The 26,618-nt window shown below is 38.0% G+C and overlaps 1 protein-coding gene across 1 annotated transcript; it reads right to left on the minus strand.

Moving 5' to 3' along the window:
* Positions 1–631: 631 nt before the first annotated feature.
* Positions 632–26,315, minus strand: il1rap (interleukin 1 receptor accessory protein). The gene is made up of 13 exons (XM_088914846.1): positions 26,195–26,315; positions 24,968–25,060; positions 22,889–23,036; positions 20,302–20,390; positions 9,289–9,580; positions 8,893–9,082; positions 7,910–8,087; positions 7,586–7,657; positions 6,014–6,143; positions 5,343–5,491; positions 5,018–5,161; positions 3,557–3,700; positions 632–2,668 (listed from the first exon to the last, which is right to left on the minus strand). Coding segments are annotated over exons 3-13 (1,749 nt in total). The 5' UTR covers positions 22,891–23,036; positions 24,968–25,060; positions 26,195–26,315; the 3' UTR covers positions 632–2,309.
* Between the last annotated feature and the right edge of the window lie 303 nt (positions 26,316–26,618).

Below are 26,618 nucleotides of genomic sequence, written 5' to 3' on the forward strand. Positions count from 1 at the left end.
ACAGGATTAATTAGTAGGCTTGCATACGGGTTTGACATCAGATGCGAGAGCCGATGTGAGATGTTCCACTCAATTCAACTGGAAACCAAGAAGGGAGTAATCACAAGGAATTATACTTCATTAACCTCGGCAGACTTTTTAAAGGTCTGGGGGTGAGAGTCAAGAAAACCAGTTCCAATAAATTCTGCGGTTTTCATCAGTCCAACCAGCTGGGCTAAAGGGGTTTAACTAAATGGATTCATAAAACGTGATGTGATGTGATGTGATGTGATGTCATGGTTGTTTAAAAAAACATGGATAATGATCATATATTTCTACATCTTATTTATAATGTAATTAATTCTTTGGAGTTTGCCAAGCCACAGTGGTAAATCCAATTCTCTAGAATTTGTACTATCAGTTAGTATCGAGGACAAAGCACTCCAATTACTTAATTGACACATAATTCACCCTCCTGCAGAGGTAAGAAATGATTAGTTGGCAACAAGGTTGGAAATGGAATGAAAAGGCCAGGGCTCCCCTTTTCACAAAATGATTCAGAAAGGGATGAGCTCTGACAGCTGTGGGATTTCCAATCTGTGCAACAAATATATACAAGAAAAACAATAAAACCCTAGATATCACCATCACACCAGAAAGAAAAAAAACCTTTATTTTTATGCATGAAATGCAAATGAATACTTACAGTTTATACAACATCAAAATACAAGAAATTAACAAATGACGAGGGGATGTGAAAATATATTTACATGTCAAGCATTTGAAAAGTCATGTGCAAAATAATCATAATGTCACTATATGAAAGGCAATGTACATTAAATAAATTGTCTCTCACAATTAATGATACAGTATTTACAAGTCTCTTTATGGCCTAAACAGCTTCTAGACTTAAATATTTATCAATTGTCTGCTATTACTATATGAAAATGCTATATATAAAATTCATCCATACTTTTTAAATTTTTACTTTGTATGAAACATTTCTTTCAGAAAATGAATACATACTTACTGCCTTTGTATATCATTTGTAATACAATGCTACACTATTCTTAAATCTCACACAGCAACCACTCTAAATATATCACCATTTCAAGTGATCGGAGGTTGTACTCTTGAAAAAGAAAGAAAATTATAAGTAAAATATGCCTTGACAACACTAAAGTTTGTGCTTTTTATTAGTTTCTCAAATACTTTGTAAACTGATGGATATATTATAAAAAAGCTGCAATCTACTGACATTTGGTGTTGGATGCTCTGATTCTGTTAATTTACCATGACAAAGCCATACTGCTTGCTTAATTTATTTTTTGGTTTCCCAAGCTTACTAAACCATTTTCTTTAAATCTCCTAAAATTACCAATAACTAAATGAATGTCTGGTTCACAACTGGCAAAAGTAAAAAAATAAGCATTTGAAAAAATAACAAACTAACAAAAAAAAAGGCCATGTTACAGAAACTACAGGTTACAGAAATTATAAATTGATATGATTAATGCTTACACAATAAGCAACGCAACAATATGGCACCTACACAAGAAGACAGAAGTCCAAAGGGCACAGACAGGACACAAATACAAACTTCCAAAAACTGATAAAAAACTTTTTGTCTTACTACATGTGAAATTAGTGCCTACAGGTCTGTGACACTATATTATAAAATCATTTATAATTAAATGGATACCTAAGTATAAAATAAGCTTATAAAAAGATAAGATAAATATACTAAAATATACAAACTTTGTAGCAAATTTGGAAAGGCACAGTAAATGTAAGTGAATAAAATTAAAATAGGAGTAAATAAAAAATAAACGCAAGAAAATTCTGAATAGGGAAAATTTGGTAACATTTACAAGTGCATATAAGTTGCATTTCATGTTGTTGTAAATACATAAAGAACTTTTTTGCGGTCAAATAAAATGTAATTGTTCACATACTGTTAATCATCTAGTTTAAAGCTTCTGTAAACTACGTGTCCGGGCGGATCGTTTTCAAGATGTCTGCACATGTGTTATCGCACCAGCGGCGTGCCCTTGTGAAGTTGCAGCCTTTGGCATGTCTTTTAGTGTTATTGATGAAAGGCCAAGTGAGGTTGCCAGTGCCTTTCAGTACAGCTTTAAGCCACACCACACCACAAGGATCCCACCACAGCATCCTAAATGCAAGTAAACATCCTGGAATTGAATGTACTACTTCAGGTTTCAGAGTTCGTTTCTGTTTTAGGTCCTCTTAACGGTAGTTTTAATGAGTATTTGTGCAGTTTTTGACCTGCTATTTATACTATGTGATAATATACAAATAATTCTACAACATTAAACTAGTAAGTTCTGGTTGGCTTTGTCGCAGGGCACTGTCTCTTTCACCTTCTTCACAGGAAGCTCCACGTGAAGTTGTTTCCAGAACCTGGAAGATGTGTCTTTGGATTTTTTCCCCTTCCATTTGATCAGAGTCAGGGCCAGACGTGCCCTCTTCAGCTCCTTTACATACACTGCCTGTTTCACAGGCTTAAACTCAACCAAAATGACTCGGAGCTTTCCGGTGAGAGCCATGTTATCGATGCCGGCTTTCAGCTCTAGCAAGGCCTGGGTGCCCTGCTGGAGATAATTTGGACTCAGCACAACAATGAGACGTCTGCTTCTCCGAACGAAGCTCAGGGTGTCGTCGGTTATGGCTGGGGAACAAGGCGTTGGAAAGTGAGGTTCTTCTTCATCGACGGCAAGAGGCTGCAACTCTCTAAGCACCTGCTGCTTTAGTTTCAAAGAATGTGACAGAATCCTTATGACTTAGAAAAGCTGGTGTTAAAGTGGGGTTTATCACTAAGGACGCTAAACAACAAAAAATGCAAATAAAAATCCATTAAATCGATTCATGCCTTGTAAAGAGATCAGCAAAGAGAATAAAGCTGATCTGGTGTATTCTCATGTACAAATTATACCTACGATTCGGAAAGGGTAAAATTAACGTGCCAGTTGCATGCAAAACAGAAATATGAGTCAGAAATATTCCTGTCAAACCTGATTAATTTTAAAAAAGGCACCAGAAGATTTTGCCTCATTATTTCACCTCTGAGGCTGTGTGTACATGACAACAGAACCCTCCTTTCAGAAACCTCTTTTCCTCAAAAAACCTTCTCTCTCACAGTGCCTCTGTCCCTTTCCATTCAAGTCCATTCCATGTCTTTATTACAGCCTATCCTTATTTTGCTGAGATACTTCCTTCAGAAAGATCAACTAAGTGACTAAAGTACCAGCTGGATCAAAGTTTTGCAATGGAATTAACAGGAAATGGCAAAGTGGCCTTCACTTTTAAAAGATATCAGAAAAGTAAAGTACACTGTGCTAATGAAATGGTACATGGAGGCATAGTACAAACTGTGGTAAATCACAGCACAATCAAGTGCACGTATGGTATTACCCACAGTAAAACCACACAAAATAGAAAATACTATGGACATTCACCACCACAAACATTCATAAGATTAGCCTGAGCAGCCCCCACCTTTGTCTGGACAAAATCCAATGATTGTAATTGCACCCAGAAATCTCAGCAATATACTCACTCCCTCCAGGCAGGCTGTCTCTGTCAAAGATGCACACTTTATATCCCCAGTCATTCTCCAGAACAGTTCTGAGAGTAAGAAGCACAAACTCCTCCTCTTCTGTGTTCCTGGCATAAGAAATGTAGATGTCGTACTCCTTCCCATCTGACAACCAAAAACAAGAAAAACTCTTCAGATTTATTAAGATCTTTGATTTCTGGAGGCTATGGCCAACACATTCTTAGACAGAGCAAGAAGCAGAAGGTTTAGCCATTCAGAATCTCATCTATTCAGACTAGTAAAGCATTACCCCACATGGCTGCCTAGCAAAGGATGACTGGCTATGATTATGCCCCCTAACTCAGAGAAGAGTGACTGTCACTTTTAACAATGTACTTATACTGTATGTGGTAAAGCATGTCAAAAGATTTTAAAAAGCAAAAATAATCAAAACCTGATGAAATTTGTGAAGGGATACAATTGTAATTTTTTACTCTATCGTGTATGTCTTTGTTGTAGAATGTATATATCAGGCACAGATATGTGTATCTAGAATTATGAAACTGAAATTTAGAAAGAGCTAATCTGGATATCTAAATTTCTACATGTATGACAAGCTTTGTATCCTAACTTGCTTGTAATGAATAAAAGTGACGATTATTGTTTCAAAAGTCTGTTGAATAACAGCCATCTACTGGATCATTACATGTACTTGCTATCCCTTTATCAAACACACAAAATCCCCATTTCAAATGATAAAGATCTGCCAAATTCTCATCCATGCCGAGACATAAATTACAATCAACATTAATACTTATCAAACTTCGGTATACAGCTCCCCTCCACAAATGTGTATTTTCCAAAATGGACAAAAATGCTCTGTAAACTATTACTAACACCTATAATTTTAAAATGATACACAGACTGTAAAATCTACCTTTGGTTTACATATCTTATTTAGACAAACAATTCGCTTTGTAACAGCAATCTCTATAATCTACAGTAATACAGAACTCAGATTTACACTAATCACCACTAAGAAAATATAGCCTGAAATTAAAAATAAAAATGTAATTACCTCTCTTAGGTAAATAAAACTGGATCATCAAATCTTATTTAAAGCACCAGATGGGTTATTGGATACTTTTAATTAAATGTAAACATTTGTTCAAAGGAATAAAAACAGCTGAAAAACAAAGCTATGACTATCATGTGAGAAATCTTACAAACAGAAGTCAAATTTTTAGATGATGACATAATGAGATTCTAAATGAAGTGAAGAAATAATTTATTGTACCTTTATTTCACAATGCTTTTTTTTGTAAAAGGAGCATATATCTTCAGGAACCATAAGAGAATTTATTCAAAACTACAAGCAAACCAGTTTGGTGAGCAAATTATATTGAAAAGAAGCTGTTTTCCAGTCAATTGTTAGGTGATATTCTGCACTCTGGAACTCAAAAGGGTAAGAAAAAGGCCTACCTCCTATGGTCTCATCAGTTCCAAAGTAAGCTCGGTACAGCAGCACCAGTTCCAACCAGTACACGTGGTAAACCACTATTAATATAACCATGATGAAGAGGGTAACACCAAGGCCGCAGCCAAGTTCTATGGACGGAATGTAAGCTGAATGGGAAAAAAAGCAGTTATGAGATTGGTCAGTAAAGATCAGTCATATTCAGGCCAACACCCAAATACAAAAAAGCCTCGTTCTCCAAACACAGCATGAGAGAGAATCCCGACTTTCGAACATGCTAAAGTAAGCTTGAACTTTCTTTCTTAACTCAGTTAGCTTAGAACCACTTGCCTTGTGCAGCAACTCTGGCCTTGCTGTTCACCTCTCCCAATTTATTTTTTGCAAAGCATGTGTAGTCTTTTTTCAGGTCCTCGGAGGTGAACTTGTCAATCTGCAGGATTCGTCTTATACTCTTGTGCCCCAGCTGTTCATGAACTTCACTGGAGGAAAAGGAAACTGCAGTTTAAAAGGGCATTGCTGCTCAGAGGTTTATTCTTTTTGTTTTGATGGGGAGGGTCCTGAAACTGAGGAAAATGTCGTGGGTAACCGAAAATCTTGACAAAGTTTCTTCAAACGCGGTGTCATGCAGGCATTCTTTGAAAATGCTGCAACCCACTTATCAATCAAGAGAGGCACAACACAAAAAAGTAAAGCACTGATCTCACACTGGTTACACAGGCAGGCCGAAGGAACGGAACATTTTCAAGAGAGAAGACTGACACAAGTATTCAATATCATGAAAGGCACTGACAAAGTCAGCCTGACTCAATTCATCTGAATAAACAGTGAAACATAAACCGAACGATTCCATGGAAGTGTATTTAAAACAATACAAAGGAGGCTCTTTTAAGCAAAGGGATGTGGAAAAGGAGAACAAGCAGTCATTATTAATATTTGTACTGTATGCATATGTATTTTTAAATACAGGGTCTTCAGTGCCTAAAATAAGGAAATACGCAGACCTGGAGTTGATCTTCATCCTTTTGTCGGAATTTGGATCCACTCTTTTTCCATTCACAGACCACCACACTTCAGTGACCGAGTCTTTCAGATAGTGAAAATATGCCTCACAGAGCAATTCAGCCGTCTCTCCTGGGAACAAAATATTAGGAAACAAAGAATGACAGCAATGAATATGGAATTATAATTATTATTTATGTTTTAGAAGAAGGTTAGATATCTACTGTACTATACATTCAAGTATTTCTTTGTTTTCAAAAAGCAGGATGGTAACAACTTTGTTACAAGACACGTCCTTTCATTCTTCTCTAGGTGTTACTAAGATGAGGAAAACCTCCTAAATTGCTACAGACATTAATTGTAAGTAACAGGGGAAAGCTGCAATCATTCATCATGGTGGACAGTAACTGCCTATAATCCACTTAAATCAATGATACAGCAAATGCTGATCATCTGAGGGTTAACTGGGTTAATTTGCGCTACCATTCTCTAAAAAGCATAGGAGTTGGTTTTCAAGGATCAGTACTGTAAGTGCAGTATAGCACAGCTATAAAGGCAGAAAAGTCTAAGTTCAGACATCAAATGACTGTCTCAATCAGTGACAGCTACTTCTGTTCCTGGAGGGCTGCCATGTCTCCTGTTCACTTAATGGTTTCATTTGAATCAAATGTTTACTTAATTTGTTTTTATTACCATGGTTTCAAGTTTTTTACTCCTTGTGGACTGCAGCCCTCCAGCACCAGGAGAGTACCTGCCCTGTTCTGCTCTTGGTCAAGACTGGGCCTGTATGCCCTCAACATTGTGTGGTAGCAGGAAGAAGCTCACGAGAAAGATGAATGAGGGCTTACTGATTACTACTACTGCAATCAGGCATTCACTTTGTAACTACAGTGTAAAGTTCATTCTAAGTTTCCTACCATTACACAAATTCCTTATTTTCAAACATCTTGTGTTCAGAACCTTGCAATCAAATAATAGTTGGCTTATTGCCTCCATGTTCACATTTTCTTCTAATAATCCCTTGCATTTATATGGAGCTTTTCAACCCAAGTAACCTCAAAGCACTTTAAATATAGGAGGTTGCTCATGTGCTCTATCACTGATCTGCAGCCCTCCCCCCCACCCAAGTGATGCATGGCAGCCCCACTCCACAGCTGATCAGGGAAGAGAATGGGAGATTTCTTCAGTCGAATTAAGTGAGAACCTTAATGAGACCAGACTAGGGAACTGAGCCAGTAAATGGGGATGAAAACCCTTAAGGACAGTGCCTTGGGTTCTTTAATGACCAATTCAGAACCTCATTTTAACCTTATCTTATTAAAAGGCTGGCTTCTTCTACAGCACAGTGCCCCTGGCTGCCATACTGGGGTATCAATCTGGGCATTATGGTCCAGATGGAAGAGTGTCACCTACTGGACCACCAACACAGTTACAGCAGTAACTCCATAGTATTTAGAAGCCTCCCATCCCACTACAGACTAGGCCCATTCCTGCTGAAATGCAGAAGAGCTGGTAACACTATGGTTGCCAGTAAAAAGGAAAAGCAAGGTGAACAGATTTTATTTTTAAATTACCAAGTGTCACAGTGAAAGTAAGTTCTTTATTTGGAATGTGGATCACTGGTTTGTACTGTAAACGAGATGAACCTGAAAAACAGAGAGAGGTGACTTCATTATAACAAATTATAACAAATTTCTTTTAAATGAGCACACATATAAGTCTGCATTATTTTACAGCTCTCTTTGAGGCCTTCATTAATAGAACTCAATAAGAATAACCGCAAAAGGTTAAAACATACATGAAAAGTAAGAAAACCTGGCCTGAGTATGGTTAAAAGCAATATTTTGATTATCTTTGGTTTTACCATTTGCTTTCGACACAATAACCGTTAAGCTTACCAACAGCTTTGACATTTATGGTCCGAGTGAGCGTCACTGGTTTGCCATTTTCCAAATAGTTCACCACACAGGTGTAGTTCCCTTTACGAATTTCCCTCATGATGTAAAAAATGAATTTATTGTTCTTCACAGCACGGTCAGAGTTACCATACTTCCCATTAATCCAGGGGTGACAATTCTATGTGACAGGAAGATGTAGATGTCATTATTGAAGTGGAAACAAATTGTGCATCAATTCAGACACATGCATGAACAGCTGCCACCAATGTTTAGATATCCTTAGATAGCGTACACAGCTGGGCTGTGCATCTGAACCGCTGTCGCAGCCCAAGGCACTGGGACACAGCCCAGACAAGCACCAAAATCGCTACGCTGGAAGACTGGTCACATGCTGTGAGGAGTGTTAGTGCTCTTGAGAGTCCTAGGGCATGACATCTCTCTCTTCAACTAGAAGAGATCTCAACCCTAAACTCTACTGTACCTTCAGCAAATGACAGGCATCACTCTCACCCATTCAGGTCTCAGTACCACTGTAGCATGATCAGACCCCTGCTCAAAACACTATTTCAGACATGCCTCTGAATGCACAATCAAAGCCCAGCAAAGGCAAGCATGAAACCCCAACATCACTGATTTCTTGATTTTTCCTCGAGACAGAACAGCTGCATCAGGTTTACTTCTGATTCAAAGTCTTTCAGACTCTTAAACAATTCATTTAGAGATTTTAGAACATTTTATTTTGTATTAGAATTTTAATTCTAAGATTTTACAGCTGAGAATAAACATCGATGAGTTACAGTCAAGTAAAAACACCTGCAAAATAGATCAGCACATAGTACCATTATTAATGGCATTACAAATTATCACATTTTTTTTGCTGAGGAAATGAGTGCTTTCTTCTCAAGCATAGTCCTAAAAATAAGATCTGAATGGCAGGAGGCTGATTCACTTCTTCTGTACTGTTTTCATTGGTTCTTACCTACCTCATGCCAGGTGACATCATATTTAGCTGCTGGTGGTATAAATTCTTCAATATCGGGACAGGTGAGCTCCTGCTTTTCTTCTATGGGGATCAAAGCAGTGACTGTCTCCATCTGATCATTAACACAGGAGCCATTGTTTTTCTGGAGAACTGTCAGGCCTACCGAGGCCTTCACGCAGTAGCTTAAATTTCTGAAAATGTTAAGAAAAAACGGAATCTTTCTGAGATGACAGACTTGTAACCACATTAATTATCAAACAGTAAACTACAAAACTCAATGCATCATGCGGGATGAGACGTCGCCTGAACATAATGGTTTAAATCCATATTTGCTGAGTGCTCATCACAACAAGGCAAACTGTAAAATCCCAATGCGTTTATGCTAATAGGTTCATACCTCAGCAGGCAGACATACTCTCCGGTGTCATTTAATAGGGCAGGCTGGAACCACAACTTCTCCTTCCGTTCAACAATTCTGTGGTCTGGGAGACTGAAATCCACTGGCTGCTCAGAGCCCTGATCTGGCTTTGCCTTCCAGAACCACTTCAGACTCAGATCCTTGGACTGGGCAAAGCTGGAGTTACATGTTCCAGAAAACAAGGGGCATTTCAGTCTTCCTGGCTCACCATCATAAATCTTCACACCTTTCGCTGCCTCTCTATCACAGATGTCCTGGTCATGGCAGTGTTCTTGAGGAAAACAAGAATATCAGGATGAGAACAATGACAAGGACGAGGAATAGCAAATTCCTAAACAGTAAGAATGTAGGGATTGCAAATCACACACTGTATTTTTAAACAAATTACAGACTACCACCAGTGATTCAGAACTACGCTGCATTAAAAAAGGAATCAGGCATGGAATAGCAAATGTCTTGATACAGTGATAACAACGGAAGAAGAACATTCAAATAACAATCAATAATAGATAAAACGTTCCTAAAACGGTGTAATACTCATCAGTTACCTATGGCTTTGAGCTCTACATCAAAGTTCCCTTCACTTGCAGGGCTTTTGTCCAAGTCAACATCAAGTCACAATAACAGACAAACACAATCTGCTTCAACTAATAAGACACAAACAGTTCACATGGTCAATCACATGGTGCTGGAGTTAAGAGGGTGGAAAGGTCCTGCCACCAGGACACCTGCCCCTGTTGGACGACTTTAATTTGAGGGCTTCTTGGAGAGGAACTTGTGCCACCGCTGAGTGCAGGAGGGGATTTTATTGGTTGGGATTGAATGTATTTGTTTGGCAAAATTCAAACGAATAAGGAATCGCTGACAAAAATGAAGCGGACTTTCTGTAACATCTGCAGTACTCGGTTCAGGCTTGTTGGGACACCAGACTGTAGCACAGCCAACGCTTGGTTGAAGTCCTGGTTAGACAATCACCTGCTCAGGACTTACTGCCACTCCACGTGCCTTGTGCACCAATCCTGCACAGACTGCAAGTGTACCAATAAATAAACCACATCTATCACTTGTCACATGTGCAATTTGGAGAACGTATGACATCATGATAGATCCCTTGCCTTTGCAGAGCATACAAGGCATGAATCACAAACATTAACCGGAGGATATGTTTACAAACATGCCACGTTTGTTATGCAAAGATGATTTTTAGGGAATTATACAAATACACATAATAAAATGGTAGTTAAAAGAAATAAAGTGGAAGGCTGTGAACAGGTACTGTGTTCTTTCATTCTTGGGAGTTCCTCCACAAAGACATTAAGAATTTGTGCTTTTACCCTGGTGCACTGCAGCAGTTTACTGAATTCAGACAGCACGCACCACTGCTCGGACAAGAAAAGTCCCAAGGCTGTTAGGCTCCAGAATCTCAAGGGCACTGACTCAGTGAAATGAGTCCTTCTAACAAATAGTCCGATGCAGTCACTCGTGCCACACTAAGCAGCTTAGTGTCAGATCCCCTATGTCATGATTTACGATCAGCTCCCCAGCATGTTTAAACTGCTAGCAGAGAAGGCCGCTTGTTGCGGTCATCACTATTAATTACCACAGAGAGAACAAAAAAAAATCTCTGAAGTAGCTTCCATATGAATCTATCATCTTAAACTGGATAAAAGCGATGCTTTTGCTCAGCCTCTAGAAAACAACCACACAGGCCCTTATACAAAATCAGTACGGATTTGTTTTCCTTTTATCACTGTCCTTGAGCAGACGAGAGCAGACATCAATGCCACAAAGGTCACAACAAAATCCAACAGCAGAAATCTTCTTTTACAGCAGACACCATTATTGAGACCGAGCACAAAAACTTTGGCACACAAGTGGTGGTCAATTAAATATGGTGAGATTGGTTGGATAGCCAAAATAAGGAAGCCTAGTCAAATTAAATTTTAAGATTACAGTCATTATGCTTAATTTTGTTTTCTTAATTTTAAGGTTACATCTTATTTGACAGCCTCATTCGTTGGTTCTCATCTTGAGAGACAACAGCAACAGATGCAAATGCCACATCTAGAATGGACTGGAGACCTTTTGTTAGCTCTCTTGTGCATGAACTAACTATGCAAGAACACACAGCTGGCCAAGACACAGCTAAGCAGGCAATTGTCCAATTACTTTTGGTCCCCTAAAACGGAAGGAATATGTATAAAAAGGGCTGTGATTCCTATATGGTTCACCCAATATAAACGCAACTACCCTCGAATTAAAGCTGACATTCTGTACTTCAACCTCACAGTTTCATTTCAAATCCAATGTGCTGAGGTACAGGACCAAAACAAACAAAAATTGTGTCACTGTCCAAATACTTACTGACTGCACTGTATGTGAGACAGGTAAAAAGTAAAAACAGCGTTGCTGACATTCATTGGAAAAAAGTGCTTTTCGAGCAAAAAAAATCAAGGACTGACAACATAATGTAAGTTCTTTATTTGTCATCTAAAGATATTTATTATCTGCTTTAAGAGTCAATCAATAACATATACATATACATATTATCTCAACTGGTGCTATTTATTTCAGTAATGTTTGTTATTTCAGTAGAAATCTCCTTAAAAACCCATAAATCAGAAAATCACATACAAATATATTTATTTCTTTTTGGAAACTAACACTTGCTGTTAAATCGGCCTTAATGGGACTTTTCTATGACTTATAAGTAGCAGACTTCACAAATCCATCCATTTTCTCACTGCTTTCTCCAAAACAGGGGGAGCCAGAGTGTATCCCAGTAAGCAATGGCAAAAGGCTGAGAATACTCTCTAAATGGGATGACAGTCCATTGCAGGGCACAAACAGACACAACCACACACTCACACCAAGACCAATTTCCCCAGAAACCAATTAACCAACAGGATGCCTGTGAGGAAACCGGAGCACCCAGAGGAAACTCACACAGACACGTGGAGAACATACAAATTCCATAGGGAAAGCACCCCAGGAAATGAACCCAGGGCCCCAGTGCTGCGAGACCACAATCCTATCCACTACCCCACCATGTCACCCATCAGAATTTATCTATGCATAGCAATTTTATCACACCCTGTGCCAGGCCGGTTTCTGAAGGGACTGCAATGACAGGCATGCTGCCACCAGAGGGCACCAGAAGGCCTCTGACTGGTAAACAGGCACACAGGGGGTCTCTTAGTGAAAATCACAATAAATGATGAAGGGCATAAAAGATTCAAGATTCAAGATATTGATTTGCCATATACAACAAGTGTATTGGAATGCTTACTCGTTTCAGCCGTACCCAGTAACAGTAAAGAAAAAATGGGCACAAATGAAAAACAAACATGGACAATAAATTTCGACAATAGACGTTATAATACAGCCAAGACAGGACATAGTGCAAACAGAGGAGTACCTTAAAGTGCAGGTGCTAATTTCAGCTGGTTATGATGTGGACTGCTTGGGGGAAGAAACCGTTTTTGAATCTACTGGTCAGTGTTCTGATACTGCGATACCTCCTACCAGAACCCAGGGGTGAAAACAGATCGTGGCCAGGGTGAATTGGGTCCCGAAGTACTGTATAGCTCGAGCCAGGTTGTGGCAGAGGTCGAGATATATCCGATCGATGGAGGGTAGCATGGTCCCTGGTAGCGTGGACCTCACAACCCTCTGTATGACTTTTCTTTTCTTAAAAGCCACAATCTTACATGTAATTAATAATGTTCAGGCATACAAAATCTTTAAGGGTGTTTATCTGGGTTGGGTTTAGAGGAGCAGTCTGGGGGAGACTGCTGAGACTTTAGATGAAGAGAAAGGTGCTTCCCTTGAGTACTTGGTGTATAAGGACTATTAATCCTGCACTTTTTTTTTTTTCCAGTTGGCTGGGTCAGTATAGGAGCTAGTGTGCCAAAGATTAAAGATTAATTAAATCATGTCTTTCAGTGCTGCACTGTTAATTGTACATTCATAGTAAGTCACTGGGGTTTTTATTTTGGGTCTTCTTTGAAATCAAACATAATGAAGATTAGATCAAGATCAATAACTTTAGTATGAACTGCATCATGTGGTTCAAGCCCTTTTAAAACATAGGTCTTGTAAATAAAATATCTACAGAAAAAAAATCGGCAAAAGGGAAACTGGTGGCTGCAATCAAATATCCAGACCGTGGCAAAACAATCAACATTTGATTTTAATATTTTCATTCTAAATGTTTACCTGATAATCGCATTTAAGTCCCATTCAAACTGCAATTAAATTCTACAGTGCAGCTAATCTGAAACCTCCCTTGCATTTGTGCGATGCTGCAGAAAAGAGGCACAGTTCATTATTGTGATGAAAAAAAAATTAAACAGAAATGAAAGAGATTTTTTGCCCTGTGTTTCCTGCCCTTCCTTTTTGTAAAAAAATTGCAGGAGTGCATTGGAGCATTAGGCAAAGGCACTACAATTATTCAGCATTAAAAACTTCACTTTAAGGTCCAATCCTTTAAAGCAGTTATGAAGTGAAATGTGGCACATAACTTCCACCAGTAGCAAAAATAATGCAATAAATGGTTGAGAATCATTTTTGGATTTGCAATATATAGACAAGCTAATGACTTTGTGACTTGCGTTTTCATTCCATGCAGTGATATGGGGTATTTTGGAAAAATAGTTTTGCATATTGGGAAGACTGTCTGAGCAGAGGGGCTATGCAGAGTTTAGCTTGTCTCCAATAAATTAACCCAAAACATAAAATTATGTAGCGTGCCTTGCACTTATTCGATACCTTATATAAATGAAATATTGGACATTTCTTTTTCAAAACCTATTCAAAGTAATTGATATTTTGAACACACATGAACTGGAAAATGACAGAGAAAGCAGTGGTTACGTTTAAAAAGTGCTATACAAATTAACTGACCTAATGTCAAAAGCCTCTGTCAAAACATGAACTTTCTGTCACAGCAGAAATGAACAGAGCAAACGCCTTCATTTGATTAACATTCTCCAAAAAGTTCTCTTCCCTTTCAACCACCTTAAAAAGGTGCATTACCCTGGGAGTGTTTTCTGATGGCCCTGTGAAATATTGACTGTGAGTTATTGGGCTTCGCTAACATGCGAGTATTATAGAGGAACATTAAAGCACATCTGAAAAGTACACTTATTGTTCTTATGCTTTATAATTGAATTTTTGTGCTAGTCCCTTTTTGCAGGGGTGGCAAGTTCTGGTAATTGCGCTGTCTAAAACCTAGGGACTATAAATTAGTCTTCCTATTTCAATTTTTGTAGAATTCGTGAAGTTCTGCATATTACAAATGGATGCTGCAAAAAGTAATCCATTTTCTATCATGACATCGAAACATACTTTTGACCCTAAAAGCACCGTTGTAATGACAAAATTCTAATTTTAAACAATTTCAGGTTTAGGAATGAGGGTTTTATGGATATTAAATTGAATTCCCTTTTAACTCACTAAAACATAATTACAAATTTCACTGCTCTTGCCAGCAGTCAGTCAAATTCCATTTCACACAATATAGAGCCCAGTCCAGTATGCTTCACTTCAGTACTTCACTATTACCTGGTCTTTAAGTGTTGTATTAATCATGCTAATCATTAATTAAACTGGCAGTATCAGCATTACCTCTCTGTATCAGGACAAGAGTCATATCAAGCGTCTTATACTGTACATGCATATCTAACGTAAAACACCTTTTGGTAAAGATGTCAGCAAATTTTTTTTGCACATTAACTAAGGTGCTGGGTATTTATTTAAGCAGCACAAAGCTTTCATTTACCACTTTCTATTTCTGTACATTCAGTAAACTGAAACTAGGGTTTAGGGAAAAATTGTGAAATTTTTCTTGATGATACTGGAGAGAAAAGTATTGTCATATCATGTGGGAAAAATCTTATAATAGGAGGCATTTTACATTTTTTTTCGTATATATTATTTAATAAGTATATACCGCATTATTAAATTTATCTGATAACTACAGAATTCCCTTTGGAGATTCCAGTTCTTACTTGTTTTAATACCTTAGCTTCCTGAAAGGCTTTGTGTAATCATTCACATTTTAACTTACAGCACTTTGAAATGTATTGCTTTTACAACTTGCAAGGTCACAAAAGAGTTACATTACTTCACGGACAGCTACCATCTCCTTTATAGGCCCATATCATTCCTCTGTTGTACAAGCACTGTCTACTAACCATGAAAACTGCCTTAATAACATGTCAGACAGGAAACAAAAAACGTTAATATTAAAAACACCAAAAATATTTTGCACTGTTTAAAATGGTATTCTCACATAATGCCAGTCTTTCCAAAAGTACAGGCATCAATAAAGCCACCATGGAGGACTTCATCAGAACAAACTGTGAAACCGAACCAGGGGGCACAAGTGAAAACAATGTAGACATACGTTTAAAACCGAGAACAGGAGGCACTTCCCTACACAAAGGGTGGCGGGAGTCTGAGTGGAACATATTACCCAGTCACGATATTGCAACCAATACCCTGGCTTGATGAAACCCTACAATCAATTAGCTACTATCAAAACAGGTTATAAGGGTCCAATACCATCCTTTTTTTTAAACTTATGATGTTCTTATGAACAGTTTTATTCAACCACATATAATATGTTCCTCTGCAGGTACTACCTCTCATTACATTACATTATCACGCCCTCTTACTGCCAGTGTTACTGCCTGTCACAGACTTTGTGAAAAACTACAACTTCTACAACAGAATACAACTGAAAAAGATCTGCATTCATATTATCCCACATTCTCCCATGAACACGCTGCAATTTCCCAAGAGGCTTAAGCAGTAAAGGAATTGGCCTGAGTGCAATTTGAGCTCCATGATTCACGTGTAGCGGGTTCAAGCCTGGGTTATTCATAAGTCAACTGTGACTTACTGTAGATTCACCAGGAAAAGAGACATATCTGGAGAACGACAGGGTGAGATTGAACGGCCAGGCCTCTCTTGGATCTCCCAAGACATCCTGGCCAGCTACAGGCCTATAGAGTTTTGGTCTCAACTGAACCTCCTGTATGGGACTGCAAGGTGGAAAAGAAATAACCAGGCCATCCTCAGCACAATACAGCCAGGCACAATAAAGTACATAAAAATAAAAAAAACAGACGTTGATCAAAGTACTGCAGTATAGTACCTTGAAATATATTGTATATTAGTTATCACAGCCAGCAACCATCACCCTGCAGCTCTCAATTGGCAACCCCCGGAAGCTAAGCAGGGTTGAGCCTGGTCAGTACCTGGATGAGAGACTGCGAAGCTATGGTTGCTGCTGGAAGTGGTGTTATTGGGACCAGTGGGGGGCGCCCACCCTGCGGTCTGTGTGGGTCCTAATGCCCCGGTATAGTGGCGGGGACACTATACTGTAGTGGGCCCCATCGTTCAGATGAGACGTTAAACCAAGGTCCTGAGTCTCAGTGGTCATTAAAGATCCTCAGGCATTTCTCAATAAGAGAAGGGATTTATCCCGGTTTCCGGGACAAATTTCCCCCCCTTGGCCTTTACCGAGGCCTCCAAATTGTCCCCATGTACTGTATGATTTGCTTGCACTTGCCCTGCGATGGACTGGCGCCCCATCCAGGGTGTACCCTGCCTTGCACTCATTGTTTGCCGGGTAGGCTCCAGCTTCCCGCGACACCATATGGTATAAAGTGATTTGGCAAATGACATGACTATTTATCACAGCTAAAATATTGAGATATGTATTTTTAAGCATATGGCCTCTAATTGAGAGTATGACAGTATTTACTCTCCTTTTACATTAACATACTGTGTTACAAAAAGGTTTTTGAAAGTGTTTGCATGAGAATATGTAGCTGCTATATACAAATGGTCTCATAGCAAGTTCTACCTCATAACGGACTCATAACATATTGTCACAGATTAATATGAACACCATTTACAACACAAGAACATGTATGTGCAGCATCCTGGCACTTAAAACAGCTGATACTGTCCCTGGAAGGGCCCTGACCATGTCTCCTGCAAGGCATGGAGCAAGTTCTACCTCAGATATGGTCAGCCTGACACACTTTTTGTCACGTTCCACTTTTTGTAACGTGTTTTGCTTTCATGTTCCAGTAATGTTCTGTCAGGGCTCTTTGCTGACAAGTTCAACTAGAATCGCAGAGGACAGAGAGTAGAGAATGTTGGAGATGATGATTAAAGAGCTCCAACTTACACTTGAAATGTTTGGCTTTCGAGTCAATGAGCAGTGCAAAATAAAAACACCTGGCTTTTCTTCCAATTCATACATTAAAGGAATATGGGAGTGAAGTTTAAGTCCAGGAAAAGATGGCCTAATGGGTTTAATAGGCATATTAAGAAAAAGCATTAGAAGGAAGAGAGCACTCCACAGACTGTGCGTAAGGGCCCATGGTTATAGAAAAAGAGTGTACAGAGCTGCAGGTGCAACAGAAAAAAGATATCAGAATCACCAAGAGGAAAAAAGAAGATATTATGCAACAGAGGCAAAAAATAATGTGAAACACTTAGAAATAGTTATATATAATGTGAAACAACTCTCACTTACAACAGGATAGCTCCTCATTGTACAGACAAGAGAATCCCAAATGTAACAAAATCTACAAAATCTAAAAAAGGGAGGGTGGAACAGAACCAGCAAACTACAGACCAGTCAGTCTAATTTCAGCTACTGGTATATTCGAAAAATAATAAATAAATAAGTATTGTGTTTCATTATTAAAGAGATGGGTGATTCAAGGATATGGGGAATGCTGGTATTGACTACCTTGGACTTACATCAACTCCAGCAGTGAAGCATGGAACATATCAGATAGGACAGTTCAATTCAGCTCTTCATGGTCTAGTTAAATGTTCTGGTAACAGTCTCTGTTCAAGTTTAATTTCAATTCAGTCAACCCAGATAGAGAGTTTTTTTTACCCAAATTACAAAAGGTTTGTCTCTTTTTATCTCAATTGCCATTAAAGAAGCCTTTGTCATTAAAGAGCTAGGCAACGTTTTCCATGGGTTAAACAAGATCAAGCAGCAGCAAATTATACTAGAAAAAAATAAACTTCTAAAAAATCATTACATCTCTGCTCATACTTTTAGAAAACGATCAGAAGAGGGTAATAGTGGAAGTAAAAGTGTCATTTAATGATACTATGGCCATTGACACTGCCATTTGATGTGTTAAGGATTCTTTTGAAAACAATATAACAGTATTCTTTAAAAAAAACACATACTACATGCAAGCAGTCATGACATCGTTCCTTTGTCTTTTCCCTGTTATAACAGCTTTAAAACACATTATTTGCAATCTTTTTGAAAGATGTTACCAAGATTGTTTCCAGAATGTATTGCTGCACTACAGATGGGATCTCCAGTCTGAAACCAATGTGACACAGTTGAAAAAAGCTAGATTGTTGGTTGTATGTTCTGCTGTCTGCTTGAAAATGAGTTGTACCACATGTCCCCTTGAGGGAACCTTTCCTGCAGTCATTTTGTGGAACAAGTGATCTTTCCTATTATTACAAGTCCAATGTAAAAGCAGATAAATAGTGATTATACAGCATATACATGTTGAAAATTCATATATTCTCCTGTATTCTCTAGAAATGCATAATGTACTCAGAAACAGCAAAGCGAGAACACCTCCTCACAATAAAATTTAATTGTGTTTCATTGAGCATACAGTGATTCAATCTGGAATGGTACAGTACATTTACTGTGAGTCAACTTAATTTTCGTGCCCACCAGCACTGAAGCGCACTTGACTCCCTGCTACTCCACAATTCCACAACTGCGATAACAATAATAATAATAATAATAATAATCAAAACTTGTTAATCGGTTTTACAGTAAATTAGTGAATTCTATGCCACAAGGTTACACAATGTCTCACTAAGGACAATCACCCATCAGAAAGGATCTTTAACTTAAAATGTAACAGAAAACAAGGCATCTTTCAAACACAAAACAATTATTGACCAGTATAAACTGAGGAAGTGTTTTTTAAAGTCAATCAGATAAATAAGAAAATGAAAATATAAATATCTGAAATAAAGGATGCAATCTTCAAAGAAAATTGCTGGCACCAAAGACATTTAGAGATCATATTACCAAGTTCTCAACCTAACCTCTATACTGCTGCCCATCGTGTTTTCATAATATGGTTTTGTCAAAGCACCACTGTTAACAAAAACAACACTTAATTTAGAGTTTGAACATTAATTTTAGAACACTATTTAGAATGAGGTTCAAAGGTTTCCTTCTTTTTTATAAATATTAACACTTGATTATCGTATTCATGTCTACTGTTATCCATGATGACTGACAGCTTCTTTACAGTTATTAGATGGAGTGAACAGTTATTCAGTCTTCATCATTGGATCCAACGGCAATAGTCTGTGCAAGGCTCAGGCCCCTTTTCTTGATTTTTAAATCAAAGGCAAAAAGAAGAGTGTTTGAACAGTATAATGAGAATAGAAAGTCACTATGCCTAAGATTCGTTAACTACAAGTGATTGCACTATCCACAGAAAGATCAGAAGGCAAGACAAGACCGAACAGGTATGCAAATTGACATTGATGAAACCAAAATGTTTTCAGACACAAGATGAATGAGAGAGCTGAACACTGATCTGAAAAGGCCTTCATCCAGGAGAAGACTGAAAAGAGCTGATGAGGAAAACGAAGACCATAACAATATGCTTCTAGTGGCTTCCTGGTCTCAGAACGTGAACAGCTAAAGTAACAGCACATTCCTGCCCAGTCTTTCACACAATATTTTTCCCATTAACGTCATCGAACATGCTGCAGTCCATCCAGCAGAACCGGTGCTAGGAGTAGACTAATGCAGCACTTTAACTTCAAAGAAATGCAATCTGCTCTTCAGACTTGAAAAATGGTATACACAGGGAGTAAATCAGCACTTCAGAAATGAATAAGCCTTTTCTTAAAAAGCAATCAATCACTTTCCAATCTAACAGAACAATCACTGACCTGATAGATAATGTTGCGTTGGCTCTGAAGTAGCGCTGGATATTTCTGTAGTCACAGCAAACACAGAAAACAGCAAAAGAAAAAGTCCCCTGCAAAAATAAATGCAAATCTGTAATGTACACCCATTTCATATTCTTAACCAGTTTTCAAACAGCTTGATGCGATAAAAATAAAGTCCATCAAATTACTAATCTATTTAACCCAATACAGGACTATTGTGAAATAGTGCCTATGCCAGTAAGCTATGGGCACAAGGCTGGATACACCCTGCATGGGACACCAGTTCATCACAGGGCACAAACCAACACAAACACCTTCCATCCAACCATCCATTTTCTAACTGCTTCTTCCAATTTTGGCTGACAGGGGGAGCTGAAGTCTATCCTAGCAAGCAACAGGTGCAAGAGACGATGCACTCTGGATGGGACATCAGTCCACTGCAGGGCAGACAGACACAAACACAGACACACGTGCTCTCACACCAGGGTCATTTTTCCCAGAAGCCAAATAGCCTACCAGTACCTTTGGACAGTGGGGGGGAAACAGGAGGAAACCCACTCGAACATGGATAGAGCATAGAAACTCTACAGATAGCACCCCAGATATTGAACCCAGGGCCCCAGTGCTGGAACCACTGAGCCACTGTACCATCCAGGTACTGGTTCTCTCATTTGAAAAAATGAGTTACCAACGGCGTCATTTAATATGTAAGGCAAATAACAACAAAGCTAAGTGCATCTTGGAGATAATAGATAACCTACCTCCCAACCCCAGTCAGGATCTGTGAGTTTGCGTTGCTTACTTATAGTTCACTGACACCTGTGCATACTTTGTCGTCAGGAAATTGTAATGCTATGCAATATGTTCTGAAACTACCTATTGCTTTCAGTTCATCTCATAAAGTGTTTATTCTTAAAAAATATCCTTATTACAGTTGCAAAAACCTCTGTACATAGAGGTATCCAAATTGATATTTATCCCCAATTTATTTAAAGTAAAAGTTAAAACTGAACTGGGTATACATCCAGTATTTTACAAAACAAATAAACATTAAAACTACTTATATGTCCTTCAGCATACCCAACAATCAGCAATTTGAGAACCATCATTTGGCCTTGAGGAGGCATCTCCCATAGCTTGTAGCCTGTTAATAGGTTCTTGAACTTCTTATAGGGAGACTCAACCGCTCCTGCAGGCTATATGGTATGGGACCAAAGGGGACTGTGATGTGCAATCCGGAGCATCGATTTTATTTTCCCTTAACCATTTGGTCATTGGGCTTGATGCAGGCTTTATGTACTGTAAAGTTCATTTGTCAGCAAGCTTGAGCTTCTTGACAGAAGACACCAGGTTCTGGTTAAATTTCTGTGACAAACTGTTCGAACAAGCCCTCCAGGATCAGGAGATGTACAGCAAACCTTAAAGCAGAACCGAATTTTTTTTAATTATTTTTCAATTGAGAGGATGATGAACTTTTTCAAGATGAACATTTCGTGATTGAATGATTTTACATTACTCGTTACCAGTTACAGCCCCTGGGTGTTAATTATACCCCATTTTGTAAGTGTTAAATGTTAATTATAAAATATATGTCACTTAATTACTTTTCAGACTGCAACTGTGGACAAAACTTTCTTACAATCTCTCCCTGGAAGGGTAGCAACCTCTTACTATTACTCTTGATATCCCTGATGATGGACACTACGATTTTTTATCACTAGAGTTGTAGAGTTGATACTCTTTTTTCTTATATGGAGAGGAAATAAGGGCTAAAGGACAAAACATAAAATCAAAACTTATTTTCAACATATTTACAGTTTATGAATAAATCTCAAAATTGTGGATTAGGAAATACATGCAATTATTTTTACAATTTTGAACAATGAATTCTATGAAAAAATAATTACTTTTACAATCACTGAACACCATTCATGTAACACTTTACATACATTTTAATTCATTCAAATTGAAAGATATTGATGTGCACCTGTATTTCATTGCTAAATCATCTTTTAGTTACAGTTCCCCAAGGGTACATCTGGAGACTGCTACAGATTTCAATAAAAAATCTATTAGCTTATAACCTTAAACTATCAAATAAAGTCGTAGACATTAGTACATTACTTAAAAAAGAATGACCTCCTCTACTGGATGTATTTCTGACTAATTACTATTTGAGATTCACCATTATTCCAGTTCACAGCAGTTTCTACAACCAATGTTGGCAAATAGTGTGACAGCATCCAGTGCAGCAATATTTTAGCCAAAACAATCAATTACTGGAGTTGGATTAAATGGCTGTCTGGGCTATATGACAAATTCATTAAGCAGACAGTGCAATTCACAACTGTGTTTTTAATGCATGTGGAAACTTTTTCTTAACTGTACACGTAAATGCTATCCTATACTGCAACATTTTAAAAGATATTTCAAGAGAAAAATAAAGCTATCATCAGCAGAAGCAGAAACTCGTGCAATTCAGGGCCTCCCACAAAAACATAATAAATGCACACAAGAATCTACAAACTGAAAACGCAGAGGTTTGCAATGAAGAGAAAGGAAGGCAGACATTAAAAGAAACACTTACATTTCCACAGTTGAGAAAAGACGCCGTTTCTCCTCCTGTTTTCCGACAGTCAGTGCTGAAGTGTCCGATAAATATCAGCACCAGGGTGGTGCATGGAATCAAACCACTGGAAAAGAACTTGTGCCAGAAAGGGAAGATCCTGAGGTCTCTGGTGGGAACAGCAGTAAATTACCACAACACATCCCCAGTGCAGTGCCTAGCCAAACAGCAAAGTGCTTTATTATTTATTAAGGCTTGTCCAATCAGAGACCGGAGCACTCAGTGGCATCCCTAAAGCTGGCTTGGTGTTCAAGCCCCACATGAACTGCAAAATGCAACAGTCGTGTTCCTTTCTCCACTGTGCATAAACTGTAAGGCCAGACTAATACCTATTCACTTACTGCTTAAGTAAATTAGATGTGAATGAATTACCAGCATTATAGAAAGTTGTGATTTTTCCCCCATCAATAAATCTGGATTGTTCCTTAAAAGTGAAAAGAAATTACATAAAATCTTGTCTTCCTGACAACCGCTTTAAGTATTGATAATATATATACTTAATATATGGTCTCTACTGATTTTATCCTAAAAAGGATGTATTACACTACTGTTACTCAAGAAGCACTCCATGACTGCCTCCTTGCCTTCACGTTTTCAAGAAAAAAAACTTTGATATACTGAGCTTACCACAGTTACCAGAAATCAAAATGATCCGGAATAATATAATATTTTTTGTAGCAGGTGCACTGAAATATATCGAACAGATACTGTATGACACGGGCAAATGTATTATGTTGATCAATAGGGATGAAAGGTACAGTACTCAAACAATGGAAGTACTATTTGAATACAAGCTATATATCCCTGACACAGGCTTTACACCAGGTCTCGTGGACTTCTGCTTATCTTGTACAGCCTGGATAAGAAGGTGCATGTTCTCTGGTCTCCCAATGTGACTCAAGTCTCGTGAGTAGGACAACCAAAGTGTTAACTTTCAAATGCTCTTGTTACATAAAAGGCATGAGAAGCATGGGGACATGTGTTGTCCTGCTGCAATATTGTCACTTCACGATGAACTCGCACCATCAGATGCAAACAAGGGCCCATAACATGATCAATGAGGCACCATGCGATCAGTTAGCCATCAATCACTACAGGTGATCTCTGTTGGGACTCCTACCAGACTATCACACTTGAACCTAACAACAACTGCTCCAATGTATACGAGAATTTGTTCAGTGTAAGCAAGCAATCAAATATTTTAATCAATATCCAAAATCCAAATATTTCCAATTTCTACATATGCAGTGTCTTTTGATGTTTAGTATATTTAATGAATGTGAGCAGAGTGGAATTTCACAAAATCTCACTCACAGCTCCTAGTAAGTTCACTTTCATCTCCAATCATTTCACTCCAAAATATAATGCATGTAAGAAATAAAGTATTGATCGCCCCACCTCAGACACATTTTGTATCCATGGCCGTAATTTCATCATCTTAACTCAAAATTTAAAAAAGGCCATGCCCACTTTGTGCAGAAACACCATTGTAATCACAAATGAACAGCTCTTATATATTTTAAGAACACATCTTATATTTGACTTAAATTAAGCAACTTGCATATAAAATTAATATTGCTGTCTAACTAAATTTAAAGTTAGGAAGTCTGCTTTACACTGTGGGTTGAGGGTCGGTATATCATGCTTAAATATTATACAGAACATACTAAACACATTTAATAATGATCTTTATTGGATTTGCCTTTATTTCATCGCTAACTGTTTTGTGATGGTTAACTAAAAGTTAAATTAGGATATTGCCAAACATACAGTTTAATGCAGTTGTTTCACAGAAGGCAAATTAGTAGCTAGAACATTCTTAAATGTACACGACATTTTAAGCATCGTCACTGTATTATTGTTTTCAGGTATGTGTGATTTATTTTGTCCGGTGTGCAATACAGTTCTTTCTGACTCTAAAAACTAAATTCATAGTGGATACACATTATTTATTTCAGCTTATAACCAATGTGAAATGCAGTGTATACTACGGTTCATTGGTCAAATTATTTTAAAACTTCCAATGAATAAAACTGTTACCTGGTTGTAGGGCTCTGTGCGGCATGCACTTCTTAAGAACTTGTCCAACACAGACATGTGAGCCATTCAGTTGTAGGGTCATTGTACGCCAACCTAGCCAAACACGCACAGTTGCAGACAGATGTTATTAATCAATACTTTATTACATGAGTACACTGTGTTTATCAAAGTAGTGTTTTTGGATATTTAGGGCCAATTCTAGGACAGGCAGCGATAGAAGAAATTTTCCAAGCACAGCAAATGTGTTTTGACAGGGGTTGTCAAAGGTTGTAAGTCTGCAACTCCTCTGATCTAAGGCAACCCATCTGGACTCACCGAATGTTTTACTGCTCGTTAACATGGGAAAAATACGGAATTGCTAAATAAATACAGCCCTACAAAGCAATTTATTAAATCAAAGCAATTAACCCTAATGAATACCAATTAATGTGGTTGTAGTCTAAGACGGTCGGAATCACGGAGGACAGACAGATGCTCAATGAAATCGAAAGAAACAAAGGGGAAATATCTTGGATGACGACAGTAACAATAACGGAGGTTTCTAGATGTGAAAATGTCAAGGGACTGAAGAGCACAGGATAACTGTGGTCGACCAGCTAAGATCTTTATCTGAGATCGTTTCCGCACACAGTGAGCTCTATATCTAATTAGCCACAAAATAATTAACAATTAATCATTAACCCGAATACATTAATAACTTGAACTCTCAATACTGTACAATTCTTCAGCTCTTCTAAAATCTGTCGGTTTAATAATAATAATAATAATAATAATAATAATAATAATACCGAATATCCGTTATGCTTAGAGCTCTTATTACTACATCTATTCTACCGTGACCGCTAATTTACTGTTTTTAACACTAATAAAAACGTCATAAAGCTGGCTAGTGTTTTTTTAAAATAAATCTATAGATTTTGAACAAAAATGTAAATTACCACACCTTTAAGACTCCGGTAACCCCAGGCTGAACGCAGGAAGTGTTGCGTAATTGAACTGTCACTTCAAATACATGCATACAGTAACTTATTTTTCTCTAATCTGTCATGAAAGAATATACCAGGCCTACGCAGAAAACAAACAAAACGTGAGCCTTAAAACTTAAAACTGCTTTTCAACCTGCTACCAGACTGAGCTAACTTAATGCAAGCTATATATAATGTTTGAACATGCCTCAAAAACAACACTGACACTTCAATAAATCGTAGTCTGTTAGATTACACTTACCTGCAACATCCATGGGGGTAATTATTTTTTCCTTCGTTTTGCTATACCATTTTTTACTTTATATTAATGAATGCTTTCATCTTTCTGCACTTCTGTTGGTACACGTGATCGGAAATACACAAAGTTACGGGAAGCGGCTGCCACGGGTCCTCCCAGCAAGAAAGTCCGAGTGACGTCATCGCTGGTTTTGCGGCAAAGTTCTGTGCTGTTGTCTTGTGTAGAAAACAGTTTAAAAAGTGGAATTCAGATTAATGTTCAGACGGACCACGGATACACATTGTGTTTCGTATTTTATTTCCCAACACACATTGAGTCGGTTTTTTTTTTACAAAATACGGTAATTTATATATAAACAGCAGAGGAAAACGCCAGTCCATTGACACACACACTCACTCCTAGGGTGAATTTGCTCAGAAGCTAATTA

This window comes from Atractosteus spatula, chromosome 4 (genome assembly GCF_055471065.1).
Source record: "Atractosteus spatula isolate fAtrSpa1 chromosome 4, fAtrSpa1.hap1, whole genome shotgun sequence".
Taxonomy (NCBI): Eukaryota; Metazoa; Chordata; class Actinopteri; order Semionotiformes; family Lepisosteidae; genus Atractosteus; species Atractosteus spatula.

Excerpts from the sequence above, each read along its gene's own strand:
- il1rap (XM_088914846.1), bottom strand. Across the intron at positions 8,088-8,892 it reads ATGATGTCACCTGGCATGAG|AATTGTCACCCCTGGATTAA; the intron begins GTAGGTAAGAAC and ends CCTGTCACATAG. Across the intron at positions 2,669-3,556 it reads AGACAGCCTGCCTGGAGGGA|CCATAACCGACGACACCCTG; the intron begins GTGAGTATATTG and ends CTTGTTCCCCAG.